The sequence below is a fragment of the Callionymus lyra genome, chromosome 3 (genome assembly GCF_982586985.1).
Source record: "Callionymus lyra chromosome 3, fCalLyr1.hap1.1, whole genome shotgun sequence".
NCBI classification, from domain to species: domain Eukaryota; kingdom Metazoa; phylum Chordata; class Actinopteri; order Syngnathiformes; family Callionymidae; genus Callionymus; species Callionymus lyra.
Genome location: NC_141820.1, coordinates 6,976,362 through 7,003,130, shown reverse-complemented (window position 1 = coordinate 7,003,130; position 26,769 = coordinate 6,976,362). Strand labels below are relative to the sequence as shown.

Below are 26,769 nucleotides of genomic sequence, written 5' to 3'. Positions count from 1 at the left end.
TCGATGGAGGAGTAGAAGAGGCCTCAGAGCAACCCAGTCGGTGCCTGATCATCAAACTGTTATGGTTTGTCTTCAAGCCAGTTTAGTCTTTCCTAATCCACTTGTTTTGCCTGCCTGCCTGTCTGCCCACGTAGTAATTCCGACCTCTCCTCACAGGATAACCGACCTGCTCCTCAACCACCAGAACTCCGGTCCCGGGCCACCACCACCTGCGCACCGGCCCTGTCTCTCTCCACCAGCACTGTGGAACTTTCTGCTTCCTCCGAACCTCACCCACCTCAAGCAAGACACTGACGCTTCATTAAAGAGTGCTTTTCGGCCCTCGTCACAGAATGATCAGGCCACACTCGGACTCAGCGGACTAGGAAGCCGTGAAAGGAGCCTTTGCCGCTCAGGGATCACTCCTGGAACACCACAAGCAAACTCTGGATGAGCTGGTAGCAGTGATAAAACAACTTTCTGTAAGTGTTGGTAACCTGCGTGAGCAAGACACGGCACCTGTAGCTCCCGCTGCTCACACGCATGCCGCTCATCCACCTGCTGCTGTCTCCGTCATGCTGCCTCGTCTCGAGGCATGGGTTCCTACTCCGGATCGTTACGATGGAAACCTGGGTCAGTGTCGAGCATTTTTATTACAATGTGAGATCGTGTTTGTACAACAACCCTACATGTAAGCGATGGAGGGATCCAGGATCGCCTTCATTATAAGCCCCTGTTGCGCCGAGACACTCTCGCCTGGGCAGCAGCTGTTAAAGAGAGAGGTCATCAGACTGCTTTTCTTAACAAGCTTTTATTGTGGAAATGAAGAAGGTAATTGATCAGCCCGTGAGAGGAAAGGAAGCATCGCAGCGTCTTCTTCTTCGACAGGCATGATTTGCTGCTACCTGTTTCCTGATGTAATCAGATCTGGCAGTTTCCACCATTTCATTTTATGAAGACATCAGATCCCTGAGGTTAAGTCTCTGCACCTCAAGTTTAGTAGACTTCCAGAGACGTTTAGTCTTTCGACAAAGTCTCTTCAGACTCAGGAGATCTTCATTTGTCCAAGGGCACCATTTTTTCTGAATTTTCAAGTTCGATTTAACAGGTGCCACTTGATCCAGTATTTCATCACAATTGTCCTGTCACCAGTATTTTTATTATACTAAGAGCGGATGTCACGTGATGTGACGTCACAAGGCCATATAAGGAGGTAGGAAGCTGCAGTGCAAAGTTTCACAGCCAAGAGCATGATCACGTCTCATGTCAGCAGCTTTACGTCGTACGCCGTTTGTAGCATCGTTGGTATGTAACACTTTTTATTCTTTAGTGATGTTGAACTTATTTGTGTTGGTTAATCGTTTGATGTCTCGTGCGGGGATCGCCTCATTATCATTTGTGAACGCATGCTGCAGATCAATGTTCATTTATACACAATTAAACTGTGATCATCGTGTGATGATTTGCCTTTAATAGGTAATTGTCTGTTAATTTGAATATACTGTTTCTTAATAATGTACAGTTTATCTTTCAACAATGTATTGCAAATATATTTTGTCTGTTGCTGTTTTCAGTTTTACAAAAAGATTTGCAAGTCAATAAACCTGAGTACAAAGAATCCACCGCTTCAGAGTCTTGATGAGCAAATCGTCCAGGTTGAACAAGACAAGAGAATGATCACTCAGATGGACATCATGTACAGATACATTAGAAATGTCCAGGCCAAGAGTAAAAACCAACTCTAAAATGTGGCCTTTTTAGTTCAGAAACATGTTGCTCAAAATTAAAGGCTGAAGTCAAAGTTAAAAGTTATTATACAGAGCAAGATGTGATGTCATCAACATGAAGATTAAAGTCTCCAAGAATAAGAAGAGATTCCAAGTCAAGTCAAGTTCTTTTATTGTCAAATACATCTACAATAAAATGCAAGTTGTAAAAAAAGATCAAAGTCGTTCTCGTATCACTGAACAATCTGGGTGTACGTGTGATGAAGTGAACTTTGTACAGGTGTGGCAGCAACAGGTGATCTCCACAAAACTGTTGAAGCGCTCGTGACCACTCCTGGATTCTTTCCTCTACTTGAACATTTTGACAAAAAAGTGTAAAACAGAGACGTCTTGACCCTCGTGGTAAATGTTTTGTTTTCATATTGTAACCGTGTGAATCAACAAACAATGTTGCACTGTTGGTCTCTGACAGGACACACCCCCTCACTCACGGGCGTTTTCATCGATCAGTGTTTCCCTGAGTCTGGATCAGAAGGAGCTGAGCTCACCTGGAAGTTTCATCTACAAACATGGACACAAGTCTTCAGAGCAGAGAGCTGCTCACAGGTCAGTGACTTTCTCACCGTCTACAATCTATCATGTCAGCCCAGCAAGAGTGAATGAATGAATCAAGAGTGTGGTCGTGAGGTGAGTGAATGAATCAAGAGTGTGGTCGTGAGGTGAGTGAATGAATCAAGAGTGTGGTCGTGAGGTGAGTGAATGAATCAAGAGTGTGGTCGTGAGGTGAATAAATGAATCAAGAGTGTGGTTGTGAGGTGAAAGAATCAATCAAGAGTGTGGTCGTGAGGTGAGTGAATGAATCAAGAGTGTGGTCGTGAGGTGAATACATTAATCAAGAGTGTGGTCGTGAGGTGAATGAATGAATCAAGAGTGTGGTCGTGAGGTGAGTGAATGAATCAAGAGTGTGGTCGTGAGGTGAGTGAATGAATCAAGAGTGTGGTCATGAGGTGAATGAATGAATCAAGAGTGTGGTCGTGAGGTGAGTGAATGAATCAAGAGTGTGGTCGTGAGGTGAGTGAATGAATCAAGAGTGTGGTCGTGAGGTGAGTGAATGAATCAAGAGTGTGGTCGTGAGGTGAGTGAATGAATCAAGAGTGTGGTCGTGAGGTGAGTGAATGAATCAAGAGTGTGGTCGTGAGGTGAGTGAATGAATCAAGAGTGTGGTCGTGAGGTGAATAAATGAATCAAGAGTGTGGTCGTGAGGTGAATAAATTAATCAAGAGTGTGGTTGTGAGGTGAAAGAATCAATCAAGAGTGTGGTCGTGAGGTGAATGAATGAATCAAGAGTGTGGTTGTGAGGTGGGTGAATGAATCAAGAGTGTGGTCGTGAGGTGAATAAATGAATCAAGAGTGTGGTCGTGAGGTGAATAAATGAATCAAGAGTGTGGTCGTGAGGTGAATAAATGAATCAAGAGTGTGGTCGTGAGGTGAGTGAATGAATCAAGAGTGTGGTCGTGAGGTGAATAAATGAATCAAGAGTGTGGTCGTGAGGTGAATAAATGAATCAAGAGTGTGGTCGTGAGGTGAATAAATGAATCAAGAGTGTGGTCGTGAGGTGAATAAATGAATCAAGAGTGTGGTCGTGAGGTGAATAAATGAATCAAGAGTGTGGTCGTGAGGTGAATAAATGAATCAAGAGTGTGGTCGTGAGGTGAGTGAATGAATCAAGAGTGTGGTCGTGAGGTTAATGAATGAATCAAGAGTGTGGTTGTGAGGTGAATAAATGAATCAAGAGTGTGGTCGTGAGGTGAGTGAATGAATCAAGAGTGTGGTCGTGAGGTGAGTGAATGAATCAAGAGTGTGGTCGTGAGGTGAATAAATGAATCAAGAGTGTGGTTGTGAGGTGAAAGAATCAATCAAGAGTGTGGTCGTGAGGTGAATAAATGAATCAAGAGTGTGGTTGTGAGGTGAATAAATTAATCAAGAGTGTGGTTGTGAGGTGAAAGAATCAATCAAGAGTGTGGTCGTGAGGTGAATAAATTAATCAAGAGTGTGGTTGTGAGGTGAAAGAATCAATCAAGAGTGTGGTCGTGAGGTGAATAAATGAATCAAGAGTGTGGTCGTGAGGTGAATAAATTAATCAAGAGTGTGGTTGTGAGGTGAAAGAATCAATCAAGAGTGTGGTCGTGAGGTGAATAAATGAATCAAGAGTGTGGTCATGTGGTGAATAAATCAATCAAGAGTGTGGTCGTGAGGTGAAAGAATCAATCAAGAGTGTGTTCGTGAGGTGAATGAATGAAGAGTGTGGTCTTGAGGTGAATGAATGAATGAAGAGTGTGGTCTTGAGGTGAATAAATGAATCAAGAGGGTGGTCTTGAGGTGAATAAATGAATCAAGAGGGTGGTCGTGAGGTGAATGAATGAATGAACCAAGGGTGTGGTCGTGAGGTGAATAAATGAATCAAGAGTGTGGTCGTGAGGTGAATAAATCAAGAGTGTGGTCGTGAGGTGAATAAATGAATCAAGAGTGTGGTCGTGAGGTGAATAAATGAATCAAGAGTGTGGTCGTGAGGTGAATGAATGAATCAAGAGTATGGTCGTGAGGTGAATGAATGAATCAAGAGTGTGGTCATGTGGTGAATAAATCAATCAAGAGTGTGGTCGTGAGGTGAAAGAATCAATCAAGGGTGTGGTCGTGAGGTGAATAAATGAATCAAGAGTGTGGTCGTGAGGTGAATAAATGAATCAAGAGTGTGGTCGTGAGGTGAATAAATGAATCAAGAGTGTGGTCGTGAGGTGAATAAATGAATCAAGAGTGTGGTTGTGAGGTGAAAGAATCAATCAAGAGTGTGGTCGTGAGGTGAATAAATGAATCAAGAGTGTGGTCGTGAGGTGAATAAATGAATCAAGAGTGTGGTTGTGAGGTGAAAGAATCAATCAAGAGTGTGGTCGTGAGGTGAATAAATGAATCAAGAGTGTGGTCATGTGGTGAATAAATCAATCAAGAGTGTGGTCGTGAGGTGAAAGAATCAATAAAGAGTGTGGTCGTGAGGTGAATGAATGAAGAGTGTGGTCTTGAGGTGAATAAATGAATGAAGAGTGTGGTCTTGAGGTGAATAAATGAATCAAGAGTCAGGTCGTGAGGTGAATGAATGAATCAAGAGTGTGGCCGTGAGATGAATGAATGAATGAATCAAGGGTGTGGTCGTGAGGTGAATAAATGAATCAAGAGTGTGGTCGTGAGGTGAATAAATGAATCAAGAGTGTGGTCGTGAGGTGAATAAATGAATCAAGAGTGTGGTCGTGAGGTGAATAAATGAATCAAGAGTGTGGTCGTGAGGTGAATGAATGAATCAAGAGTATGGTCGTGAGGTGAATGAATGAATCAAGAGTGTGGTTGTGAGGTGAATGAATGAATCAAGAGTGTGGCCGTGTGATGAATGAATGAATGAATCAAGGGTGTGGTCGTGAGGTGAATAAATGAATCAAGAGTGTGGTCGTGAGGTGAATAAATGAATCAAGAGTGTGGTCGTGAGGTGAGTAAATGAATCAAGAGTGTGGTCGTGAGGTGAGTAAATGAATCAAGAGTGTGGTCGTGAGGTGAATAAATGAATCAAGAGTGTGGTCGTGAGGTGAATAAATGAATCAAGAGTATGGTCGTGAGGTGAATAAATGAATCAAGAGTGTGGTCGTGAGGTGAATAAATGAATCAAGAGTGTGGTCGTGAGGTGAATGAATGAATCAAGAGTGAGGTCATGAGGTGAATGAATGAATCAAGAGTGTGGTCGTGAGGTGAATAAATGAATCAAGAGTATGGTCGTGAGGTGAATAAATGAATCAAGAGTGTGGTCGTGAGGTGAATAAATGAATCAAGAGTGTGGTCGTGAGGTGAATGAATGAATCAAGAGTGTGGTCGTGAGGTGAATAAATCAATCAAGAGTGTGGTCGTGAGGTGAAAGAATCAATAAAGAGTGTGGTCGTGAGGTGAATGAATGAAGAGTGTGGTCTTGAGGTGAATAAATGAATGAAGAGTGTGGTCTTGAGGTGAATAAATGAATCAAGAGTCAGGTCGTGAGGTGAATGAATGAATCAAGAGTGTGGCCGTGAGATGAATGAATGAATGAATCAAGGGTGTGGTCGTGAGGTGAATAAATGAATCAAGAGTGTGGTCGTGAGGTGAATAAATGAATCAAGAGTGTGGTCGTGAGGTGAATAAATGAATCAAGAGTGTGGTCGTGAGGTGAATAAATGAATCAAGAGTGTGGTCGTGAGGTGAATGAATGAATCAAGAGTATGGTCGTGAGGTGAATGAATGAATCAAGAGTGTGGTTGTGAGGTGAATGAATGAATCAAGAGTGTGGCCGTGTGATGAATGAATGAATGAATCAAGGGTGTGGTCGTGAGGTGAATAAATGAATCAAGAGTGTGGTCGTGAGGTGAATAAATGAATCAAGAGTGTGGTCATGTGGTGAATAAATCAATCAAGAGTGTGGTCGTGAGGTGAAAGAATCAATAAAGAGTGTGGTCGTGAGGTGAATGAATGAAGAGTGTGGTCTTGAGGTGAATAAATGAATGAAGAGTGTGGTCTTGAGGTGAATAAATGAATCAAGAGTCAGGTCGTGAGGTGAATGAATGAATCAAGAGTGTGGCCGTGAGATGAATGAATGAATGAATCAAGGGTGTGGTCGTGAGGTGAATAAATGAATCAAGAGTGTGGTCGTGAGGTGAATAAATGAATCAAGAGTGTGGTCTTGAGGTGAATAAATGAATCAAGAGTGTGGTCGTGAGGTGAATAAATGAATCAAGAGTGTGGTCGTGAGGTGAATGAATGAATCAAGAGTATGGTCGTGAGGTGAATGAATGAATCAAGAGTGTGGTTGTGAGGTGAATGAATGAATCAAGAGTGTGGCCGTGTGATGAATGAATGAATGAATCAAGGGTGTGGTCGTGAGGTGAATAAATGAATCAAGAGTGTGGTCGTGAGGTGAATAAATGAATCAAGAGTGTGGTCGTGAGGTGAGTAAATGAATCAAGAGTGTGGTCGTGAGGTGAGTAAATGAATCAAGAGTGTGGTCGTGAGGTGAATAAATGAATCAAGAGTGTGGTCGTGAGGTGAATAAATGAATCAAGAGTATGGTCGTGAGGTGAATAAATGAATCAAGAGTGTGGTCGTGAGGTGAATAAATGAATCAAGAGTGTGGTCGTGAGGTGAATGAATGAATCAAGAGTGAGGTCATGAGGTGAATGAATGAATCAAGAGTGTGGTCGTGAGGTGAATAAATGAATCAAGAGTATGGTCGTGAGGTGAATAAATGAATCAAGAGTGTGGTCGTGAGGTGAATAAATGAATCAAGAGTGTGGTCGTGAGGTGAATGAATGAATCAAGAGTGTGGTCGTGAGGTGAATGAATGAATTAAGAGTATGGTCGTGAGGTGAATAAATGAATCAAGAGTGTGGTCGTGAGGTGAATAAATGAATCAAGAGTGTGGTCGTGAGGTGAATGAATGAATCAAGAGTATGGTCGTGAGGTGAATAAATCAATCAAGAGTCAAAAGAATCAACAATCAAAGTTCAAGACACTCATGAGTGGATGAAGAGTTGATGGATATAAAACACAGGTGTGGCAGCAGCAGGTGAACTCTGATCCTTGATTGTTTTAATAACTTCTGTTCCAGCATCTTTTTATTTCATCAATAAAAGTTTATCAGAGACAAAACCAGAGTCAAAGTTCATGTTGAGAGCGACAACAACTTGCTATCTATCAGTCAGTATCAGAAAGTGAACACATGCATTAATTTATTCTTTAACTCAAGTGACACAAACATTCAGATCCATGATGCTGTTGTGTTTGTGTGCAGGTGTGGACACAGAGGAGGAAGATCCTCCCTCTAAAAAACTTCAGGGTGAAGACCATGACAGTCAGACCAGAGCTCAGAGGTGAGAAGATCACTTCTCCTGTCAGACCTTCAAATACTGGAATCATTTTCTCACTTCAACTTGTGTGTGTTCAGATCAAAGCTACGTACATCTGCTGGACCTGGACCTGGACCTGGACCTGGACCTGGACCTGGACCTGGACCTGGACCTGGACCTGGACCTGGACCTGCTCCCAGCTGTGTGTCTCTGAAGAGTGACGTGTCTATGGGAAGAATAATTAACTTCAAAGGTGAACAGAAGCATCAGAGGTGAGAGACAACAGGAGCAACATGAGAACATCTAGTAGTATTTTAAATATGCAGAGAAAACTATACAGTATATCTATACACATGAGAGGAAGAAGAAAATAATAATAATAATAATAATAAATATTATATGAAACCTCCTTTCAGGAGACTCAAGGTCACTGCAAAATAAAATCACAAATAGGATAAAATCACACAATTTAACCAAACAATTACATTTCTTCTTTTAGGAATCACTTTTACTATTGTCCTGGATGAACTCCCATTTATGTTACGACCTGTCTGTCTGTCTGTCTGTCTGTCTGTCTGTCTGTCTGTCTGTCTGTCTGTCTGTCTGTCTGTCTGTCTGTCTGTCTGTCTGTCTGTCTGTCTGTCTGTCTATTCCCAAAATATAATACAAAACCCAATAGAAAATACAAATTGGGAAAAACACTCTTCACTTCAACACTTTGTAACAATCAACTTAAATACTGGTTCACAGCCGTCAAAGAGGCAACAAAAGGAAAAGGCTGCTCAAGAGAACGCAGGCCAAGCAAACAACTACAATTTTACAACAATGAGTTAACGTTTAAAATATACAAACAAAAGAACCAAACTTAACTCCCAGTTACAGTGCATGGAACTGAACCTTCCTGTTAGAGGCTAAATCTGATCAGTGGAGGTCGTAACACATCACACCTTCAAATACTGGAAATACTTTCTCACTGCGACTTGTGTGTGTTCAGATCAAAGCTACGTACATCTGCTGGACCTGGACCTGGACCTGGACCTGGACCTGGACCTGGACCTGCTCCCAGCTGTGTGTCTCTGAAGAGTGACGGGTCTATGGGAAGATATTTTGACTTCAAAGGTGAACAGAAGCATCAGAGGTGAGAGACAACAGGAGCAACATGAGAACATCTAGTAGTTATTTAAATATGCAGAGAAAACTATACAGTATATCTTTACACATGAGAGGAAGAAGAAAAAAAAGACAGAGAGGGAGAGAATTAAAGCAGTGTTTGCAGTATTGCACTTAAAGCTATATTTTACATTCACCACAGAATATTGCATGTGATTAAGGTGAGGTAGTGTCTCGTTCTTTTTTTGCAGTTTTCAGTGTTTTTTATTTGCAGTCAGTCTGGCTGTTCTCGGGAGAAAACTGTTAAAGAAGTTTTTCACACCTGTATTTGGGGATCCTCTGCCATTCTTCCTTGAAGAACCTTTTCTAGTTCTGTTAGGTTGTATGGTGAACGTTGATGGACAGACATTTCAAGAATGGTCACAGAGTTGTTCCGAAGCAACTCCTTTGTTATTTTGGTTCTGCTCGGGGTCATTGTCTTGTTGGAAGGTGAACCTTCGGCCCAGTCTGAGGTCCTGAGCACTCAAGGTTTTCTTCCAGGATATCTCTGTACTTGCATTCATCTTTCCTTCAAACCCTGCAGCTGAAAAACACCCTCATAGCATGAAGCTGCGTCCACTGTGCTTCACTGTTGGATAGTACTGGACACTTGATCAGCAGTGCCTGGTTTTCTCCACACATTCCTCTGAGAATTGAGGCCAAAGAGTTCCATCTTGGTCTCCTCAGACCAGAGAATCTTATTTCTCATAGTCTGGGAGTCCTTCACGTGTTTTTTGACAAACTCTATGCAGGCTTTCATACGTCCTACACTGAGGAGAGGCTTCCGTGGGGCCACTCTGCCATGAAGCCCTGACTGGTGGAGAACTGCACTGATCGTTGACTTTCCAGAACTTTCTCATGTCTTCACTGCATCTCTGGAGCCACAGTGATCTTTGGGTTCTTCTTCACCTCTCTCACCAAGGCTCTTCTCCCACGATTGCTCAGTTTGGCTGGACGGCCAGGTCTAGGAAGAGTTCTGCTCGTCCCAAACTTTTCCAAACCATTTAAGGATTATGGAGGCCACTGTGCTCTGAGGAACCTTGAGTGCTGCAGAAATTCTTCTGTAACCTTGGCCTGATCTGTGCCACAATTCTGTCTCTGAGCTCTTCAGGCAGTTCCTCCGACGTCATGATTCTTATTTGCTCTGACATGCATTGTGAGCTGTGAGGTCTTATATAGACAGGAGTGTGTTTCCTAATCCAGTCAGTTTAATGAAACACAGCTGGACTCAATGAAGGTGTAGAACCATCTCAAGGAGGATCAGAAGAAATGGACGACATGTCAGTTAAATATGAGTCACAGCAAAGGGTCTGAATACTTATGACCATGTGATGATTTCAGTTTTCATTATTTAATACATTTGTAAAAACTTCTACATTTCAGTTTTTTTCTGTCAAGGTGCGGAACTAAGTGAACATTAATGAGGAAGAAAAATGAACTTAAATGATTTTAGCGAATGGCTGCAATGAAACAAAGAGTGAAAAATCAAAAGCTCATATGATCCACTGATTACTTTCTGTACCCACCGTATGTAGTTACGTGTATGTGTATTTGAAGTACAGGTACAGATCTCATGCTACGAGTGTCTAGACAAAAGAAATCTGTGACTCACACCTGCAGATTCAAGAGGTCGTGTTTAGTAACTTGTACTCGTAAACTTATGTAAAAATATAGTCAAGGTTTCTTTTTCGTCTTTTACGACTACAAGTGTTCAATCACTCATGTGTACCTTCTTGATTACGAGTATGAATATGTAGTTACGTCAATGCAACTTAATAGTACGAGTACACATGTCATGTAACGGGTACATTAGTTGGACTAAAGCACACGTTCATGACTTCATACATATTTGACTTGACTTACGGACATATTTAGTAGAAGATCTACGAACTTCTTAGTACATGAGGCACCAGGTTCTTTAGGAAACAACAATCTCACCACACCTGTCGGAATCCCCTCCCATCGGCACATTTGTAAACTTGCCAATTTTCCCGCCTTTTGAAATAAACGTGCACAAACTAGAATATACATACGTACACATAATTTTAAGAACATCAGAAATGCACATGCTATTGTTGCCATTGATATGTATATTCCTGTGACATCGCAAAGAACCCAAGTTACAGTGCATGGAGCTCACCCTCCCTGTTGGAAGCTGAATCTGATCAGTGGAGGTTGTAACTCTTTCAAGTACTGGAATCATTTTCTCTCTTGTCTTGTGTGTATTCAGATCAAAACTATGTACATCTGCTGGACCTGGACTTGGACCTGGACTTGGACCTGGACCTGGACCTGGACCTGCTCCCAGCTGTGTGTCTCTGAAGAGTGACAGGTCTATGGGAAGAATAATTGACTTCAAAGGTGAACAGAAGCATCAGAGGTGAGAGACAACAGGAGCAACATGAGAACATCTAGTAGTTATTTAAATATGCAGAGAAAACTATACAGTATATCTATACACATGAGAGGAAGAAGAAAATAACAATAATAATAAATCTTATTTAAAACCACCTCTCAGGAGACTCAAGGTCGCTGCACAATAAAATCACAAATACAATAAAATCACACAATTTAACCAAACAATTAAATTTCTTCTTTTAGGAATCACTTTTACTATTGTCCTGGATGAACTCCCATTTATGTTACGACCTGTCTGTCTGTCTGTCTGTCTGTCTGTCTGTCTGTCTGTCTGTCTGTCTATTCCCAAAATATAATACAAAACCCAATAGAAAATACAAATTGGGAAAAACACTCTTCACTTCAACACTTTGTAATAATCAACTTAAATACTGGCTCACAGCCGTCAAAGAGGCAACAAAAGGAAAAGGCTGCTCAAGAGAACGCAGGCCAAGCAAACAACTACAATTTTACGACAATGAGTTAACGTTTAAAATATACAAACAAAAGAACCAAACTTAACTCCCAGTTACAGTGCATGGAACTGACCCTTCCTGTTAGAGGCTAAATCTGATCAGTGGAGGTCGTAACACATCACACCTTCAAATACTGGAAATACTTTCTCACTGCGACTTGTGTGTGTTCAGATCAAAGCTACTTAAATCTGCTGGACCTGGACCTGGACCTGGACCTGGACCTTCTCCCAGCTGTGTGTCTCTGAAGAGTGACGGGTCTATGGGAAGAATAATTAACTTCAAAGGTGAACAGAAGCATCAGAGGTGAGAGACAACAGGAGCAACATGAAGAGATTGAAGTGTTGATCAGAGTTTTGTGTCTTTCAGGATCTACCAGGAGAAACAAGAAGAGTCTGAACTCAACTGTGATTCTCTGAAGAGTGACTGGTCTATGGATTGTACTGTTAATTTCAAAGGTGGACAAGAGTCTTCAGAAGACAGGTGAGGTTTGACATGTTAGCATGAGCAACAGTCATGGACACAATAACAGCTGCTGTGGGACAGACAGGTGCTGTTGGACTCATGAAGAAATCCACAACTTGATGTCAAATACAGTGAATTCATTTCACTGGATCATTCCATCTGTTGTTGAAGAAGTTTGTATCATGTGACGACCAACAGTCTCTTCAGTTGTTGAGTCAAGAAGAAGAATTCTAAATAGTGCAACTACTTTTCTTCTCCTCCACCTGAAGTCTTGTGAAACTTGACACACAACAAACGTGATGAAATATTCATCAAAAGTCAAGTTTGATTTGAGTGTTTTTCTTGTGATGCAACATTCACGTGGATCATATGAGCGCCTCAGATGAAGGTCACTGATAAGAGAAAATACTTCAAGTGATTTAAGAGTCACTGATTCAATGATTGAGGGAATGTTTGAGTCGTCAAAGACTGTTAGTTGATCCTCAACAATCATTCTTTCACTCACAGCTGTGTGTGTTTCTATCAGCAGTTAGTGACTCTTGGTGACTTCAACTGAAGATGTTCATGAGTCAATGCAGCTCAAAACTTCTCTTTTATTGAGCTTCACGAACTGCTCGTCAAAAGTGCTGCAGACAGTCGTGGAGGAAAGTCGACTCACAAGAGAAGAAGCAACAAACTGCAGCCATGAGAATGAAATCACGACTGAAGTGTGAGACAAACTTGTGTTTCACCTGGTTTTCCATGAATGTGGAAGATTCTATCTTAGGTGGTCTGCACATGGAAGAGTCAGAGTCTTGCTCAGATCATTGGTGTCCTTGTAGAAGTAGACAGAACTTATTGACGGCCTGATGTTCTTCACAGAGAGGATCAGCAGGTCTCGGATGTTCTCAGTCTCCAGTGTGTCCAGCAGCATCAGACAGATGTGGACTCCACACTTCAGGTACGTTCAAGTCTTCAGCCTCACCTGCTGACTACAACAGCTGCTAACTCACCAGTCAGCTGCTTCTGCTGCTTCATGAAGTTCTGATCCTGGACAACTCCACCTGTCAGCTTCATACATGAAGTAGAAGGTCTGGTGTGGCTGAGACTCTTGTTTAGTTTTAGAGAGAAGATGAGATTTGAATGTGACTCAGACTCTCTGGTCCTACTCTTGAAGAAAGTATTGCTCAACAGGTCCTGGTTAGACTCGGACTGAGACATACCTCTGGTGACCTCTGTAGGTCACATGATCAAGTCACATGTTTGTGTTTCAGCTGCTGGAGGACAAGGTCATGACCCTGGTGAAGGAGGAACTGGAGAGAGTGAAGAAGTTTCTCAGACCAGGTGAGCAGAAACACCTGGATGATGAGGAAGAGGAGGAGTTGAAGTGTGAAGAGGAGCAGATGAGGAGCAACAGAGAAGCTTTCCTGAAGATCATCCTGAACCTCCTGAGGAGCATGAAGCAGGAGGAGCTTGCTGGTCTTCTGTGGGGAAGTAAGAGGATTTGAACCTTCAACCTGCTGAAAATGAAGTCTTGGATCTATTAGAACATTTGAGATTGAAATTCCTGCAGCTGCTGAGAAGATTGATCTTCAGCTTTTAGAATCTTGTGACTCATGTGACTTCTCTTCTTCAGGAAGTCGTGTAGAAAAGATTCAACGACTGCTGAAGAGGAGCCTGAAGAAGAAGTTCCACAGTGTGTCTGAGGGGGTCGCTAAAGCAGGAAACTCTGCTCCTCTGAATCAGATCTACACGGAGCTCTACATCACTGAGGGGGGCACAGACCAGGTCAACCAGGAGCACGAGGTCCGACAGATCGAAGCAGCCACCAGGAACCAGACCAGACCAGAAACCACCATCAGACAAGAAGACCTCTTTAAAGCCTCACCTGAGAGAGACCCACCAATCAGGAGCCTGCTGACGAAGGGCGTGGCTGGCATTGGGAAGACCCTCCTGACACAGAAGGTCACTCTGGACTGGACTGAAGGCAAAGCTCACCAGAACTTCCACTTCATGTTTCCTTTCACCTTCAGAGAGCTGAACCTGCTGAAAGAGAAGAAGTTGAGTTTGGTGGAACTTGTTCATCTTTTCTTTCCTGAAACCAAAGATCTCAGCAGTTTTGAAGGACTCGAGGTTCTGTTCATCCTTGACGGTCTGGACGAGTGTCGACTCCCTCTGGACTTCAACAGTCGGGTCCTCACAGCAGCTACAGAGTCCACTTCAGTAGACGTCCTCCTGACAAACCTCATCAGAGGGAATCTTCTTCCCTCAGCTCGTCTCTGGATGACCACACGACCTGCAGCAGCCAATCAGATCCCTCCTGAGTGTGTGGACATGGTGACAGAGGTCAGAGGGTTCACTGACCTCCAGAAGGAGGAGTACTTCAGGAAGAGGTCCAGTGATGAGGAGCAGACCAGCACCATCATCTCTCACATCAAGACCTCCCGAAGCCTCCACATCATGTGTCACATCCCGATCTTCTGCTGGATCACTGCCACAGTTCTGGAGGACATGTTGAAGAGCGGAGACACAGGACAGCTGCCCAACACCCTGACTGAGATGTTCATCTACTTCCTGGTGGTTCTGTCCAAAGTCAAGAAGCTGAAGTACCATGGAGCAGCTTGGACAGACACAGTTTGGGATCCTGAGAGCAGCAAGATGATGGAGTCTCTGGGAAAACTGGCTTTTGAGCACCTGAAGAAAGGAAACTTGGTCTTCTATGAATCAGACCTGACAGAGAGTGACATCGACATCACAGCTGCTTCACTTCACTCAGGAGTGTTCACTCAGATCTTCAGAGAGGAGAGAGGACTGTACCAGGACCAGATGTTCTGCTTCATCCACCTGAGTCTTCAGGAGTTTCTGGCCGCTCTTCATGTTCACCAGAAGTTCTTCAACTCTGAAGTCAACCTGCAGTCAAGAATCGTTGACATAGAAAAGTTCTACCAGAAAGAAATCAATGATGCTGTAGAAAGTCCAAATGGACATCTGGACTTGTTCCTGCGCTTCCTTCTGGGTCTTTCTCTGCAGACCAGCCAGAGTCTCCTGACAGGTTTATTGAAACAAACAGGAAGAAGCTCTTGGACCAATCAGGACACAGCAAAGCTCATCAAGAAGAAGATCAGTGAGAATGTGTCTCCAGAGAGAATCATCAACCTGTTCCACTGTCTGAATGAAGTGAAGGACACTTCTCTGGTGGAGGAGGTCCAACAGCAGCTGAGATCAGGACGTCTCTCCACAGATCAACTGTCTCCTGCTCAATGGTCCACCCTGGCCTTCATCTTACTGTCCTCAGAGGAACATCTGGACGAGTTTGACCTGAAGAAATACTCTGCTTCAGAGGAGGTTCTTGAGAGGCTTCTGCCGTTGGTTCAAGCTTCACATAAAGTTCTGTAAGTGGATCATTGGAACATCTCTGAAGATATAAACATCAACGTTTGATTTCCTGTTTCATTTTATTCAGGCTGAGAGACTGTAAACTGACAGAGAGAAGTTGTTCACTTCTGTCCTCAGTCCTCAGCTCTCCGTCCTCTAGTCTGACTCTACTGGACCTGAGTTACAACGTCCTGAAGGATCCAGGAGTGGAGCTGCTGTCTGCTGGACTGAAGAGTCCACACTGTCACCTGGAGACTCTCAGGTCAGAACATCTTTTCTACAGCTTCAGAGCTGAAATGTGAAAGTCAGAGGTGAGACTCCAGAGAGTTTTGTCAAGTCGAGTCTACAGTAAATAATCCTGAGTTCAAGTCACAAATCAATTAGAGGAGTCGACTCTCGAGTCATAAATCACTAGCATGACTCAACTCTTGAGTCACAAATCACAAGTTCAAGTCGACTCTTGAGTCGCAAGTAACTAGTAGGAGTCGACTCTCGAGTCACAAATCACTATTCCAGGTCAAGTGTCGAGTCACTAATAACTTGTCTGAGTCGACTCTCTAGTCAGAAATAACTCATTGGGGGCAAGTTTCGAATTACAAATCACCAGTCCGAGTCAAGTCTTGAGTCAGAGAACACGAGTCTGAGTCAAGTTTATAGTTACAAGTCCGATTCAAGTGTCGAGTCACAAGTTAAAGTTAATTCTCATATCAAGTCACACATTCCTAGTCCCAGTGAACACTGAAGAGACAAATAACTAGTCCGAGTCAAGTCTCAAGTAACAGATCCAGAATCTGAGTCGACTCTCAAGTCACAAATCACAAGGACGACTCAGGTCTCGAGTCACAAATCACTAGTTTAGGTCAAGTCTTAAGTCATAAATCACTAGTCCTAGTCGACACTTGAGTCACAAATAACTAGTATGAGTCGAGTCACTATGAATAAGTCCCAGTTGACTCGAGTCACAAATAACGAGTCTCAGTCACGAGTCATAGGTGTGACTCGAGTCTCCATCTCTGCCAAAAGTATTGTCTTGAAACATGGAAGGAGATTATTTCCAAATATCAATGAAAAGGTGAGTAAACTCTTGATTTGACCCTCGCAGGCCTCCATATTCAAACCTGGAAATACAGAGAAAACATTTGAAACCTGGAGATTTAAAGAAACGACACATGTTTGAACAATGATGGAGGGAAACTTTGAAGACTTTGATGAATGAAAACATAATTAGAAGTAGAAAATAACAACTTTATAGAAAGAAAACTTGATAGAAATCTTCAATTGAGACATTTTCATGAATCACAAATAAAAGGTGTCACCAGATGAAAACAAGTTGATCGATGTATTGATTGATAAACAACCTTCAAAAATAATCTACAAACATCTTTGTTTTTCTCATGACTTTTATTCATTTATTTCTATTGTGACTTTAGTTTTTCTTCTTCTCTTGTGTTTGTTTCTGGTATAAAAACAACATCAATCCTCTCACAACAGTCTCTGTGTATCATGTGACACTTTTATAAATAATGAAACAAAGTCAGGAAAGTGTTGAACTGATGAAAACATCATTATTTCATGTGTTTGATCAAGTTGATCCTGATTGATAGAAAAGTCTTCAAATATTCACACAATCATGTGATGATCTTATGAATGTAAAGAGTTCAGTGTTTCCTCAAATCAAGTCTTTCAAGTCAAAATAGAGAAAAAGTCACTTGTTGACGACACTCGTCTCTTTCACAGGCTGAACTCCTGTTGGCTGACAGAGAGAAGTTGTTCACTTCTGTCCTCAGTCCTCAGCTCTCCGTCCTCTAGTCTGACTCAACTGGACCTGAGTCACAACTACGACCTGCAGGATCCAGGAGTGGAGCTGCTGTCTGCTGGACTGAAGAGTCCACACTGTCACCTGGAGACTCTCAGGTCAGAACATCATTTCTACAGCTTCAGAGCTGAAATGTGAAAGTCAGAGGTGAGACTCCAGAGAGTCAAAGTTTTGTCTTCAGTTTGTTCTTCAATGAAGCAGCTGATTCTAAGTGACATCAGTCTTCAGCAGGTTCTGACACTTGAACTTTGTTTATTTTGACTTCTGCTGGGGTCGTGCTGTTCAGTATGTTGACACATATTTACTGATCTCAAATACATTCAAAGACATTTGAGTGACACTTGTGATGTTCTAACTTGTTCTGTTTCTAGATTTCAATGCAGGGTAATGTTCATGGTGATGTGAGCATGTGTGATAAACACATCAGGAACTGTATGAAAACTGAAACATGTTCTTCTTCATCACAAGTCATATCATCATCACAATATTGAACAGTGTCATCACACATCCTGCTCTTATCTCTTCATTTCTACTCATCTTTGTCACCATTCTTGATTTCTCTCTTCCTTTCTCTTGTTGTTTTGTTCGTCACACATCACTAGTCCGAGTCAAGTCTCGAGTCATAAATCACTAGTCCGAGTCAAGTCTCGAGTCATAAATCACTAGTCCGAGTCAAGTCTCGAGTCATAAATCACTAGTCCGAGTCAAGTCTCGAGTCATAAATCACTAGTCAGAGTCAAGACTCGAGTCATAAATCATTAGTCCGAGTCAAGTCTCGAGTCATAAATCATTAGTCCGAGTCAAGTCTCGAGTCATTAATCACTAGTCAGAGTCAAGACTCGAGTCATAAATCATTAGTCCGAGTTAAGTTTCAAGTCATAAATCACTAGTCCGAGTCAAGTCTCGAGTCATAAATCACTAGTTCGAGTCAAGTTTCGAGTCATAAATCTCTAGTCCGAGTCAAGTGTCGAGTCACACATCACTAGTCCGAGTCAAAACTCGAGTCATAAATCACTAGTCCGAGTCAAGTTTCGAGTCATAAATCACTAGTCTGAGTCAAGTCTCGAGTCATAATTCACTAGTCCGAGTAAAGTTTCGAGTCATAAATCACTAGTCCGAGTCAAGTCTCGAGTCATAAATCACTAGTCCGAGTCAAGTCTTGAGTCATAAATCACTAGTCCGAGTCAAGTTTCGAGTCATAAATCACTAGTCTGAGTCAAGTCTCGAGTCATAAATCACTAGTCTGAGTCAAGTCTTGAGTCATAAATCACTAGTCTGAGTCAAGTCTTGAGTCATAAATCACTAGTCTGAGTCAAGTCTCGAGTCATAAATCACTAGTCTGAGTCAAGTCTTGAGTCATAAATCACTAGTCTGAGTCAAGTCTTGAGTCATAAATCACTAGTCTGAGTCAAGTCTCGAGTCATAAATCACTATTCCGAGTCAAGTTTCGAGTCATAAATCACTAGTCCGAGTCAAGTCTCGAGTCATAAATCACTAGTCTGAGTCAAGTCTTGAGTCATAAATCACTAGTCTGAGTCAAGTCTTGAGTCATAAATCACTAGTCTGAGTCAAGTCTCGAGTCATAAATCACTATTCCGAGTCAAGTTTCGAGTCATAAATCACTAGTCCGAGTCAAGTCTCGAGTCATAATTCACTAGTCCGAGTAAAGTTTCGAGTCATAAATCACTAGTCCGAGTCAAGTCTCGAGTCATAAATCACTACTCCGAGTCAAATTTCGAGTCATAAATCAGTAGTCCGAGTCAAGTCTCGAGTCATAATTCACTAGTCCGAGTCAAGTCTCGAGTCATAATTCACTAGTCCGAGTAAAGTTTCGAGTCATAAATCACTAGTCCGAGTCAAGTCTCGAGTCATAATTCACTAGTCCGAGTCAAGTTTCGAGTCATAAATCACTAGTCCGAGTCAAGTCTTGAGTCATAAATCACTAGTACGAGTCAAGTCTCGAGTCATAAATCACTAGTCCGAGTAAAGTTTCGAGTCATAAATCACTAGTCCGAGTCAAGTCTCGAGTCATAAATCACTAGTACGAGTCAAGTCTTGAGTCATAAATCACTAGTACGAGTCAAGTCTCGAGTCATAAATCACTAGTACGAGTCAAGTCTCGAGTCATAAATCACTAGTACGAGTCAAGTCTCGAGTCATAATTCACTAGTCCGAGTAAAGTTTCGAGTCATAAATCACTAGTCCGAGTCAAGTCTCGAGTCATAAATCACTAGTCCGAGTCAAGTTTCGAGTCATAAATCACTAGTCCGAGTCAAGTCTTGAGTCATAAATCACTAGTCCGAGTCAAGTCTCGAGTCATAAATCACTAGTCCGAGTCAAGTCTCGAGTCATAAATCACTAGTCCGAGTCAAGTTTCGAGTCATAAATCACTAGTCCGAGTCAAGTCTCGAGTCATAAATCACTAGTCCGAGTCAAGTTTCGAGTCATAAATCACTAGTCCGAGTCAAGTCTTGAGTCATAAATCACTAGTCCGAGTCAAGTCTCGAGTCATAAATCACTAGTCCGAGTCAAGTTTCGAGTCATAAATCACTAGTCCGAGTCAAGTCTTGAGTCATAAATCACTAGTATGAGTCAAGTCTCGAGTCATAAATCACTAGTACGAGTCAAGTCTCGAGTCATAATTCACTAGTCCGAGTAAAGTTTCGAGTCATAAATCACTAGTCCGAGTCAAGTTTCGAGTCATAAATCACTAGTCCGAGTCAAGTCTCGAGTCATAAATCACTAGTCCGAGTCAAGTCTCGAGTCATAAATCACTAGTCCGAGTCAAGTTTCGAGTCATAAATCACTAGTCCGAGTCAAGTCTCGAGTCATAAATCACTAGTCCGAGTCAAGTTTCGAGTCATAAATCACTAGTCCGAGTAAAGTTTCGAGTCATAAATCACTAGTCCGAGTCAAGTCTCGAGTCATAAATCACTAGTCCGAGTCAAGTCTCGAGTCATAAATCACTAGTCCGAGTCAAGTTTCGAGTCATAAATCACTAGTCTGAGTCAAGTCTCGAGTCATAAATCACTAGTCTGAGTCAAGTCTTGAGTCATAAATCACTAGTCTGAGTCAAGTCTTGAGTCATAAATCACTAGTCTGAGTCAAGTCTCGAGTCATAAATCACTAGTCTGAGTCAAGTCTTGAGTCATAAATCACTAGTCTGAGTCAAGTCTTGAGTCATAAATCACTAGTCTGAGTCAAGTCTCGAGTCATAAATCACAATTCCGAGTCAAGTTTCGAGTCATAAATCACTAGTCCGAGTCAAGTCTTGAGTCATAAATCACTAGTCCGAGTCAAGTCTCGAGTCATAAATCACTAGTCCGAGTCAAGTCTCGAGTCATAAATCACTAGTCCGAGTCAAGTCTCGAGTCATAAATCACTAGTCCGAGTCAAGTTTCGAGTCATAAATCACTAGTCTGAGTCAAGTCTCGAGTCATAAATCACTAGTCTGAGTCAAGTCTCGAGTCATAAATCACTAGTCTGAGTCAAGTCTTGAGTCATAAATCACTAGTCTGAGTCAAGTCTTGAGTCATAAATCACTAGTCTGAGTCAAGTCTCGAGTCATAAATCACAATTCCGAGTCAAGTTTCGAGTCATAAATCACTAGTCCGAGTCAAGTCTTGAGTCATAAATCACTAGTCCGAGTCAAGTCTCGAGTCATAAATCACTAGTCCGAGTCAAGTCTCGAGTCATAAATCACTAGTCCGAGTCAAGTCTCGAGTCATAAATCACTAGTCCGAGTCAAGTTTCGAGTCATAAATCACTAGTCTGAGTCAAGTCTCGAGTCATAAATCACTAGTCTGAGTCAAGTCTTGAGTCATAAATCACTAGTCTGAGTCAAGTCTCGAGTCATAAATCACTAGTCTGAGTCAAGTCTTGAGTCATAAATCACTAGTCTGAGTCAAGTCTTGAGTCATAAATCACTAGTCTGAGTCAAGTCTCGAGTCATAAATCACTAGTCTGAGTCAAGTCTTGAGTCATAAATCACTAGTCTGAGTCAAGTCTTGAGTCATAAATCACTAGTCCGAGTCAAGTTTCGAGTCATAAATCACTAGTCCGAGTCAAGTCTCGAGTCATAAATCACTAGTCCGAGTCAAGTGTCGAGTCACACATCACTAGTCCGAGTCAAGTGTCGAGTCACATATCACTAGTCCGAGTCAAGTTTCGAGTCATAAATCACTAGTCCTAGTCGACACTTGAGTCACAAATAACTAGTATGACTCGAGTCACTATGAATAAGTCCCAGTTGACTCGAGTCACAAATAACGAGTCTCAGTCACGAGTCATAGGTGTGACTCGAGTCTCCATCTCTGCCAAAAGTATTGTCTTGAAACATGGAAGGAGATTATTTCCAAATATCAATGAAAAGGTGAGTAAACTCTTGATTTGACCCTCGCAGGCCTCCATATTCAAACCTGGAAATACAGAGAAAACATTTGAAACCTGGAGATTTAAAGAAACGACACATGTTTGAACAATGATGGAGGGAAACTTTGAAGACTTTGATGAATGAAAACATAATTAGAAGTAGAAAATAACAAGTTTATAGAAAGAAAACTTGATAGAAATCTTCAATTGAGACATTTTCATGAATCACAAATAAAAGGTGTCACCAGATGAAAACAAGTTGATCGATGTATTGATTGATAAACAACCTTCAAAAATAATCTACAAACATCTTTGTTTTTCTCATGACTTTTATTCATTTATTTCTATTGTGACTTTAGTTTTTCTTCTTCTCTTGTGTTTGTTTCTGGTATAAAAACAACATCAATCCTCTCACAACAGTCTCTGTGTATCATGTGACACTTTTATAAATAATGAAACAAAGTCAGGAAAGTGTTGAACTGATGAAAACATCATTATTTCATGTGTTTGATCAAGTTGATCCTGATTGATAGAAAAGTCTTCAAATATTCACACAATCATGTGATGATCTTATGAATGTAAAGAGTTCAGTGTTTCCTCAAATCAAGTCTTTCAAGTCAAAATAGAGAAAAAGTCACTTGTTGACGACACTCGTCTCTTTCACAGGCTGAAATTCTGTCGACTGACAGAGAGAAGTTGTTCACTTCTGTCCTCAGTCCTCAGCTCTCCGTCCTCTAGTCTGACTCAACTGGACCTGAGTCACAACGACCTGAAGGATCCAGGAGTGGAGCTGCTGTCTGCTGGACTGAAGAGTCCACACTGTCACCTGGAGACTCTCAGGTCAGAACATCATGTCTTCAGTTCTTCTGGTCTCATGATTTAATGAAAATGTTTCTCCTTCATTACAGTCTGTCAAACTGTCAGATCTCAGCAGGAGGTTGTTCTTCTCTGGCCTCAGCTCTGACATCTAACCCGTCCCATCTGAGAGAGCTGGACCTGAGCTACAACGATCCAGGAGGACCAGGACTGGAGCTGCTGTCTGCTGGACTGGAGAGTCCAGACTGGAGGCTGGAGACTCTCAGGTATGGACGGAGCAGCAGAACTCACTGACTGAGCTCCAAAGATCTTCTGAACATGTGATCAGAAGCAGAGAGATGTGAGTGTGTGACGCTGATCAGACTCTTCATCTGAACTGAGCACATGAATCAAACTCTCAGAGCTTCTCCATGTTCTCCTGCTGGACACCAGTGGAAGAACAAGGAGACAGTGGAGACTGAGCGAGTGTTTATAGATCCATCTTTGTTGTGGTCAACACAGTCATGAAAGAACGTCCACTTAGCAGCATGAAGTCATGAAACATCTGAAGTCAAATGAATCTGATCTTCTCAATGTTTCTTCCTCCAGGCTGGATCGTGGACCACAGAGATCAACATCTGGAGATGAGAAGTGTAAGTTTGATTTGATTGATGGATGAGAACTCCTCAACTCTGTCAGCTTCTCGTGGAGCAGTTGTGATGTTGGTGACTTCATGTTACACTTGAATCTGCTGATGGAGCTTCATCAAGTCCAGGTCACTGCCCAGAACACTGGTCACCAACATGGTGTCCAGCAGCAGCTGGTGAGGAGCCTCCGTGCAGATGTAGAAGCAGCAATGTTGACTTTCCTCATCATCTCACACTCATTCATTCACTCTTTTCACTCTTTGACTTGAGAGTGCAAATGAAGATCATCACGTTCTCAGTGGAGTGAGAAGATCTCAGTGCAGCATCTCACCTGGATGATGGTGGAGATGAACGCAGAGATGTTTCAACAACATGAAGAAACATCATGTTAGCTACATGCTAGTTTAGCTGCTGACTTGATATGGACACACTGGTGTCAATCAAATGTGACAGTCATCTCCTCACGATTATTATGGGATGTTCCAGTTCTGCTGGTTCTTCTCTGGAGGTGGTCCCAGTCTCAGAAGACTTCACTTTGATGATGATCTCCACTAGATGTCAACAAACAGAGCAGCCCTCCCTGGCTTGCTGGGACACTGAGTCCATGATTGTCTTGAAGAGAAAGTTCTTCCACCATCATCACCTCTCGTGTCTTCTTCTCTCAGACTTCCGTTCACTCTCACTGGACCCGGACACAGCACACCGGCGCCTCCTACTGTCCAACGACAACAGGACGGTGGAACTTGTGACGCAGGATCAGGATTATCTGGACCATCCCGACAGATTCCACCGGTGTCTTCAGGTGATGAGCAGAGAAGCTGTGACTGGACCATGTTCCTGTGAGCTGGAGTGGAGAGGAGGAGCTTCTATCGCACTGACTCTCAGAAGAGACGGAGGGAAAGAAGACGAGTCTGAGTTTGGACAGAACCGTTATTCCTGGAGTCTGAGCTGCTCTGATGATGAAGGATATAAATTCTGTCACAATAAGATAGAAACTGTCATCAAGAGTCAAGAAGTTTCTCACAGAGTAAGAGTGACGATCAACGTTCCTGAATCTGGATATTTGGAGTTTTACAGTGACTTCTCTAATGGTCTTATACCCCTCAACACCTTCTTCATCTCCACTGAACCTTTGTACCTGGGATTTGGACTCGAAGAGGTTCCTGGTTCTGGTTCTTCAGTGTGTGTGCGTGAGCTGAGTGTGTGAGTGTGTTCCTCCATCAAACGTGTGTAGCTGCTGTCAATCATCATGAAAAGTGCTGACAGTGAGGAAAGAAGAAATCTGCTCCTGAAACAAACGTGTTGTTTTGAAGGAAGAAAGAATGTGAAGAATTGTTGAAGAAACTTTCTCTTTCATCACTTGTTGTTCAGTCGACTGTAAGAGTTGAAGCTCAAGTACAGCCGAGCACATGTCAGGATCTTCTGATGGTTGATGTTCTAATGATGCACACACGTGACAACATGAATATGAAGTGTAGCGTTCATACTTCTGTCACTTCTTTCTCTTCTTTTATTCTGACAATAAAGTGCATCAGTCTCCATGAAGCATAAACCTGACGACCTGAAATACAATCAAAGAAAACACTCGTCTCTGAACTGAAGCAAAAGTTGATCATTGACTCTATTGTTGACACTCAGCAGTAACTTCAGCAGCTAAACTGTCGACTGACGCTCTAAACTTCACATCCACACGGTAAGTGGTGCGTTCATGGACCAATTCAAACTAGGAGATGAAATAACAGCTTTAATTAAAAGTCATCAATGTGGTGTTCAAAAGATGCTGAGACGAGGGAGACGGCAGCGTAAAGAACTGACTGGATATAAAAGGAGGACAAAACATTCCAGAGGTATCAAAGGCAGATGCTCCAAACTTGATAAATAATTGAGACTCTCACTCGCTCTTGGGTTCCGTTTATTAAAGATCGTGACAGAAACGTTAAATTCAATCATTCAATATTCTGATATTCTCCCATAAAAGCCTCACAGTTATTACATCTGTGTTATCCTTCACCTCCATCAACCAACATGTACTTCTACACTCGCACACTAGTATTTTTGGCAGCACACAAAGCCCTCGGTGAGAAGTGTCCCGTCAGAAAGAATGTTCTTGGTGGTCGTGGATGTGCTGCTCGTGGTCAGACTTTGGGACGAGGCTCGTCCTCACAGGGTAGGTTAGACGCCGACACAGATCTGAGACGTGTTTGTATCTTCTGGTAACACGTTTGCTCTGTTCTACTGGTGGACTTTGGAGTGGCCTCTGTTTGATGGAGGGATTGTGAAAATGACTCCTGGTTCCACCGAGCTGGAGTGAGAAGGTCACATGATCACAGTGTAGATATACATGCAGCAGCCAGTGGTGCTTCTCTCTCCTCCTTCACTGCTGCCACATCCATCACTGCTCCTCTTCAACATCATCTGACACAGTCAGCCTGGAGGAGGATTTTATTACAACTGTTCACATTTAGTTTTTACACAACATTTCCATTCAAACTACTCAACATTTGTTCATCCATCCAGGCTGGATATGGAAGTTTATCAGTGACATCAGAATATTGAATACATTTAAATTTTCACCTGTTGAAACTTTTAATCGATTATTAAATATTATTTCTTTAAGAATATGATTCAACACCTTTTATATTTAAGGCTGAATTTGTGTTTGAATTTGAATTTCCCGGAGCTACTTAATTGTGTGTTTCTACGTCATCACATGATCGTCTGTGCTTCCTGTGATTGGCTGAAAGTTCGTTCAATTAAATCAGTTCTCTGTTGGTATTGTCTGATGGTACAATTATACCAACATTTTTATACTGAATTCAAAAGGAAACAAATGAGAAAATATTGAATTTAGAATATTTATTACTAAATTATTGGAATAAGAAAATCCAATTACGTGTGAAAACAAATATTCATTTTAAAAACATTTAAATCAGCAACAGTTAAATGTCTTTTTAAAGTTGTTGTTCACTAAGTTAATTCATAAAACGTTACATCGCTGTTCGCGTTTCTATTTTGGTGTGATTAACTGTCAATTTAAGAGCCTCTTACTCAGTGAAGAACAAATAATCACGAAAAACAAGTAGTGACTTCAGTTAATGAGATTGATTCAAATTAGAGTTTCATAGTTCATTGATAATAACTATTATTTAATTATTATCCTCATAAATGTAATAGTTTCCTTTGTACTATAAATCAAAGGTGGTTCTCCAACCTCAGGTATTTTTACCTGAAGACAAGGTTACAGTTAAATCGACCAGAACTTAGATGTTCTGAAAGTAAACCTTTTTTATAAAGGTTATAATCACTACAATGACTTACTCACTTTATTGAAATATAAACCATAACTACAAATCGAGACTGACACGGTATTGTGAAAAGTAATATCGCTATATTGAAGTCTATCGATATGTTCTTACACCTCTACTAAAAAGTGTCGCAGAAAAGTACAGTTTAAACCATTTGAATAAACACATTATTTAGTGATGATGGTCTAAAAGGCTTGAAGGGTCGGATCTGTTGAATAGCTGGTGAAGACTGTGCTTCTTACGCAGACTTTGCTAAAAGTCGAGGCTCCATAATAGACTCTGGAACAGCTAGCAAGATGACATGCTAACAAAAGATTGCTAGCTTGTCAGTGTCAAATGGTTTGGGACCAACACTGGAGCGATAGAGTCCGATATAAGC

At 41.9% G+C, this 26,769-nt stretch overlaps 1 protein-coding gene across 23 annotated transcripts in view; it reads left to right on the top strand.

Annotated features, from left to right (window-relative positions):
* The window catches only part of LOC148083146 (NACHT, LRR and PYD domains-containing protein 3-like), a 208,781-nt gene extending 184,244 nt beyond the window's left edge, over positions 1-24,537 (top strand). For 17 of the 23 annotated variants that reach the window (XM_087786262.1, XM_087786259.1, XM_087786279.1 and 14 more), the window contains 6 exons: positions 15,545-15,718; positions 17,194-17,370; positions 22,310-22,483; positions 22,552-22,725; positions 23,048-23,091; positions 23,751-24,537. In XM_087786262.1, coding sequence (XP_087642388.1) covers positions 15,545-15,718; positions 17,194-17,370; positions 22,310-22,483; positions 22,552-22,725; positions 23,048-23,091; positions 23,751-24,292 — 1,285 coding nt within the window. In that variant the 3' untranslated portion in view covers positions 24,293-24,537. Of the gene's footprint in view, positions 1-7,716; positions 7,891-8,612; positions 8,757-10,997; positions 11,148-11,811; positions 11,944-12,006; positions 12,121-12,963; positions 13,043-13,355; positions 13,576-13,717; positions 15,474-15,544; positions 15,719-17,193; positions 17,371-22,309; positions 22,484-22,551; positions 22,726-23,047; positions 23,092-23,750 lie in introns of all 23 variants that reach the window. The other 6 variants (XM_087786265.1, XM_087786268.1, XM_087786263.1 and 3 more) reach the window with 4 other exon arrangements.
* Positions 24,538-26,769: the final 2,232 nt, after the last annotated feature.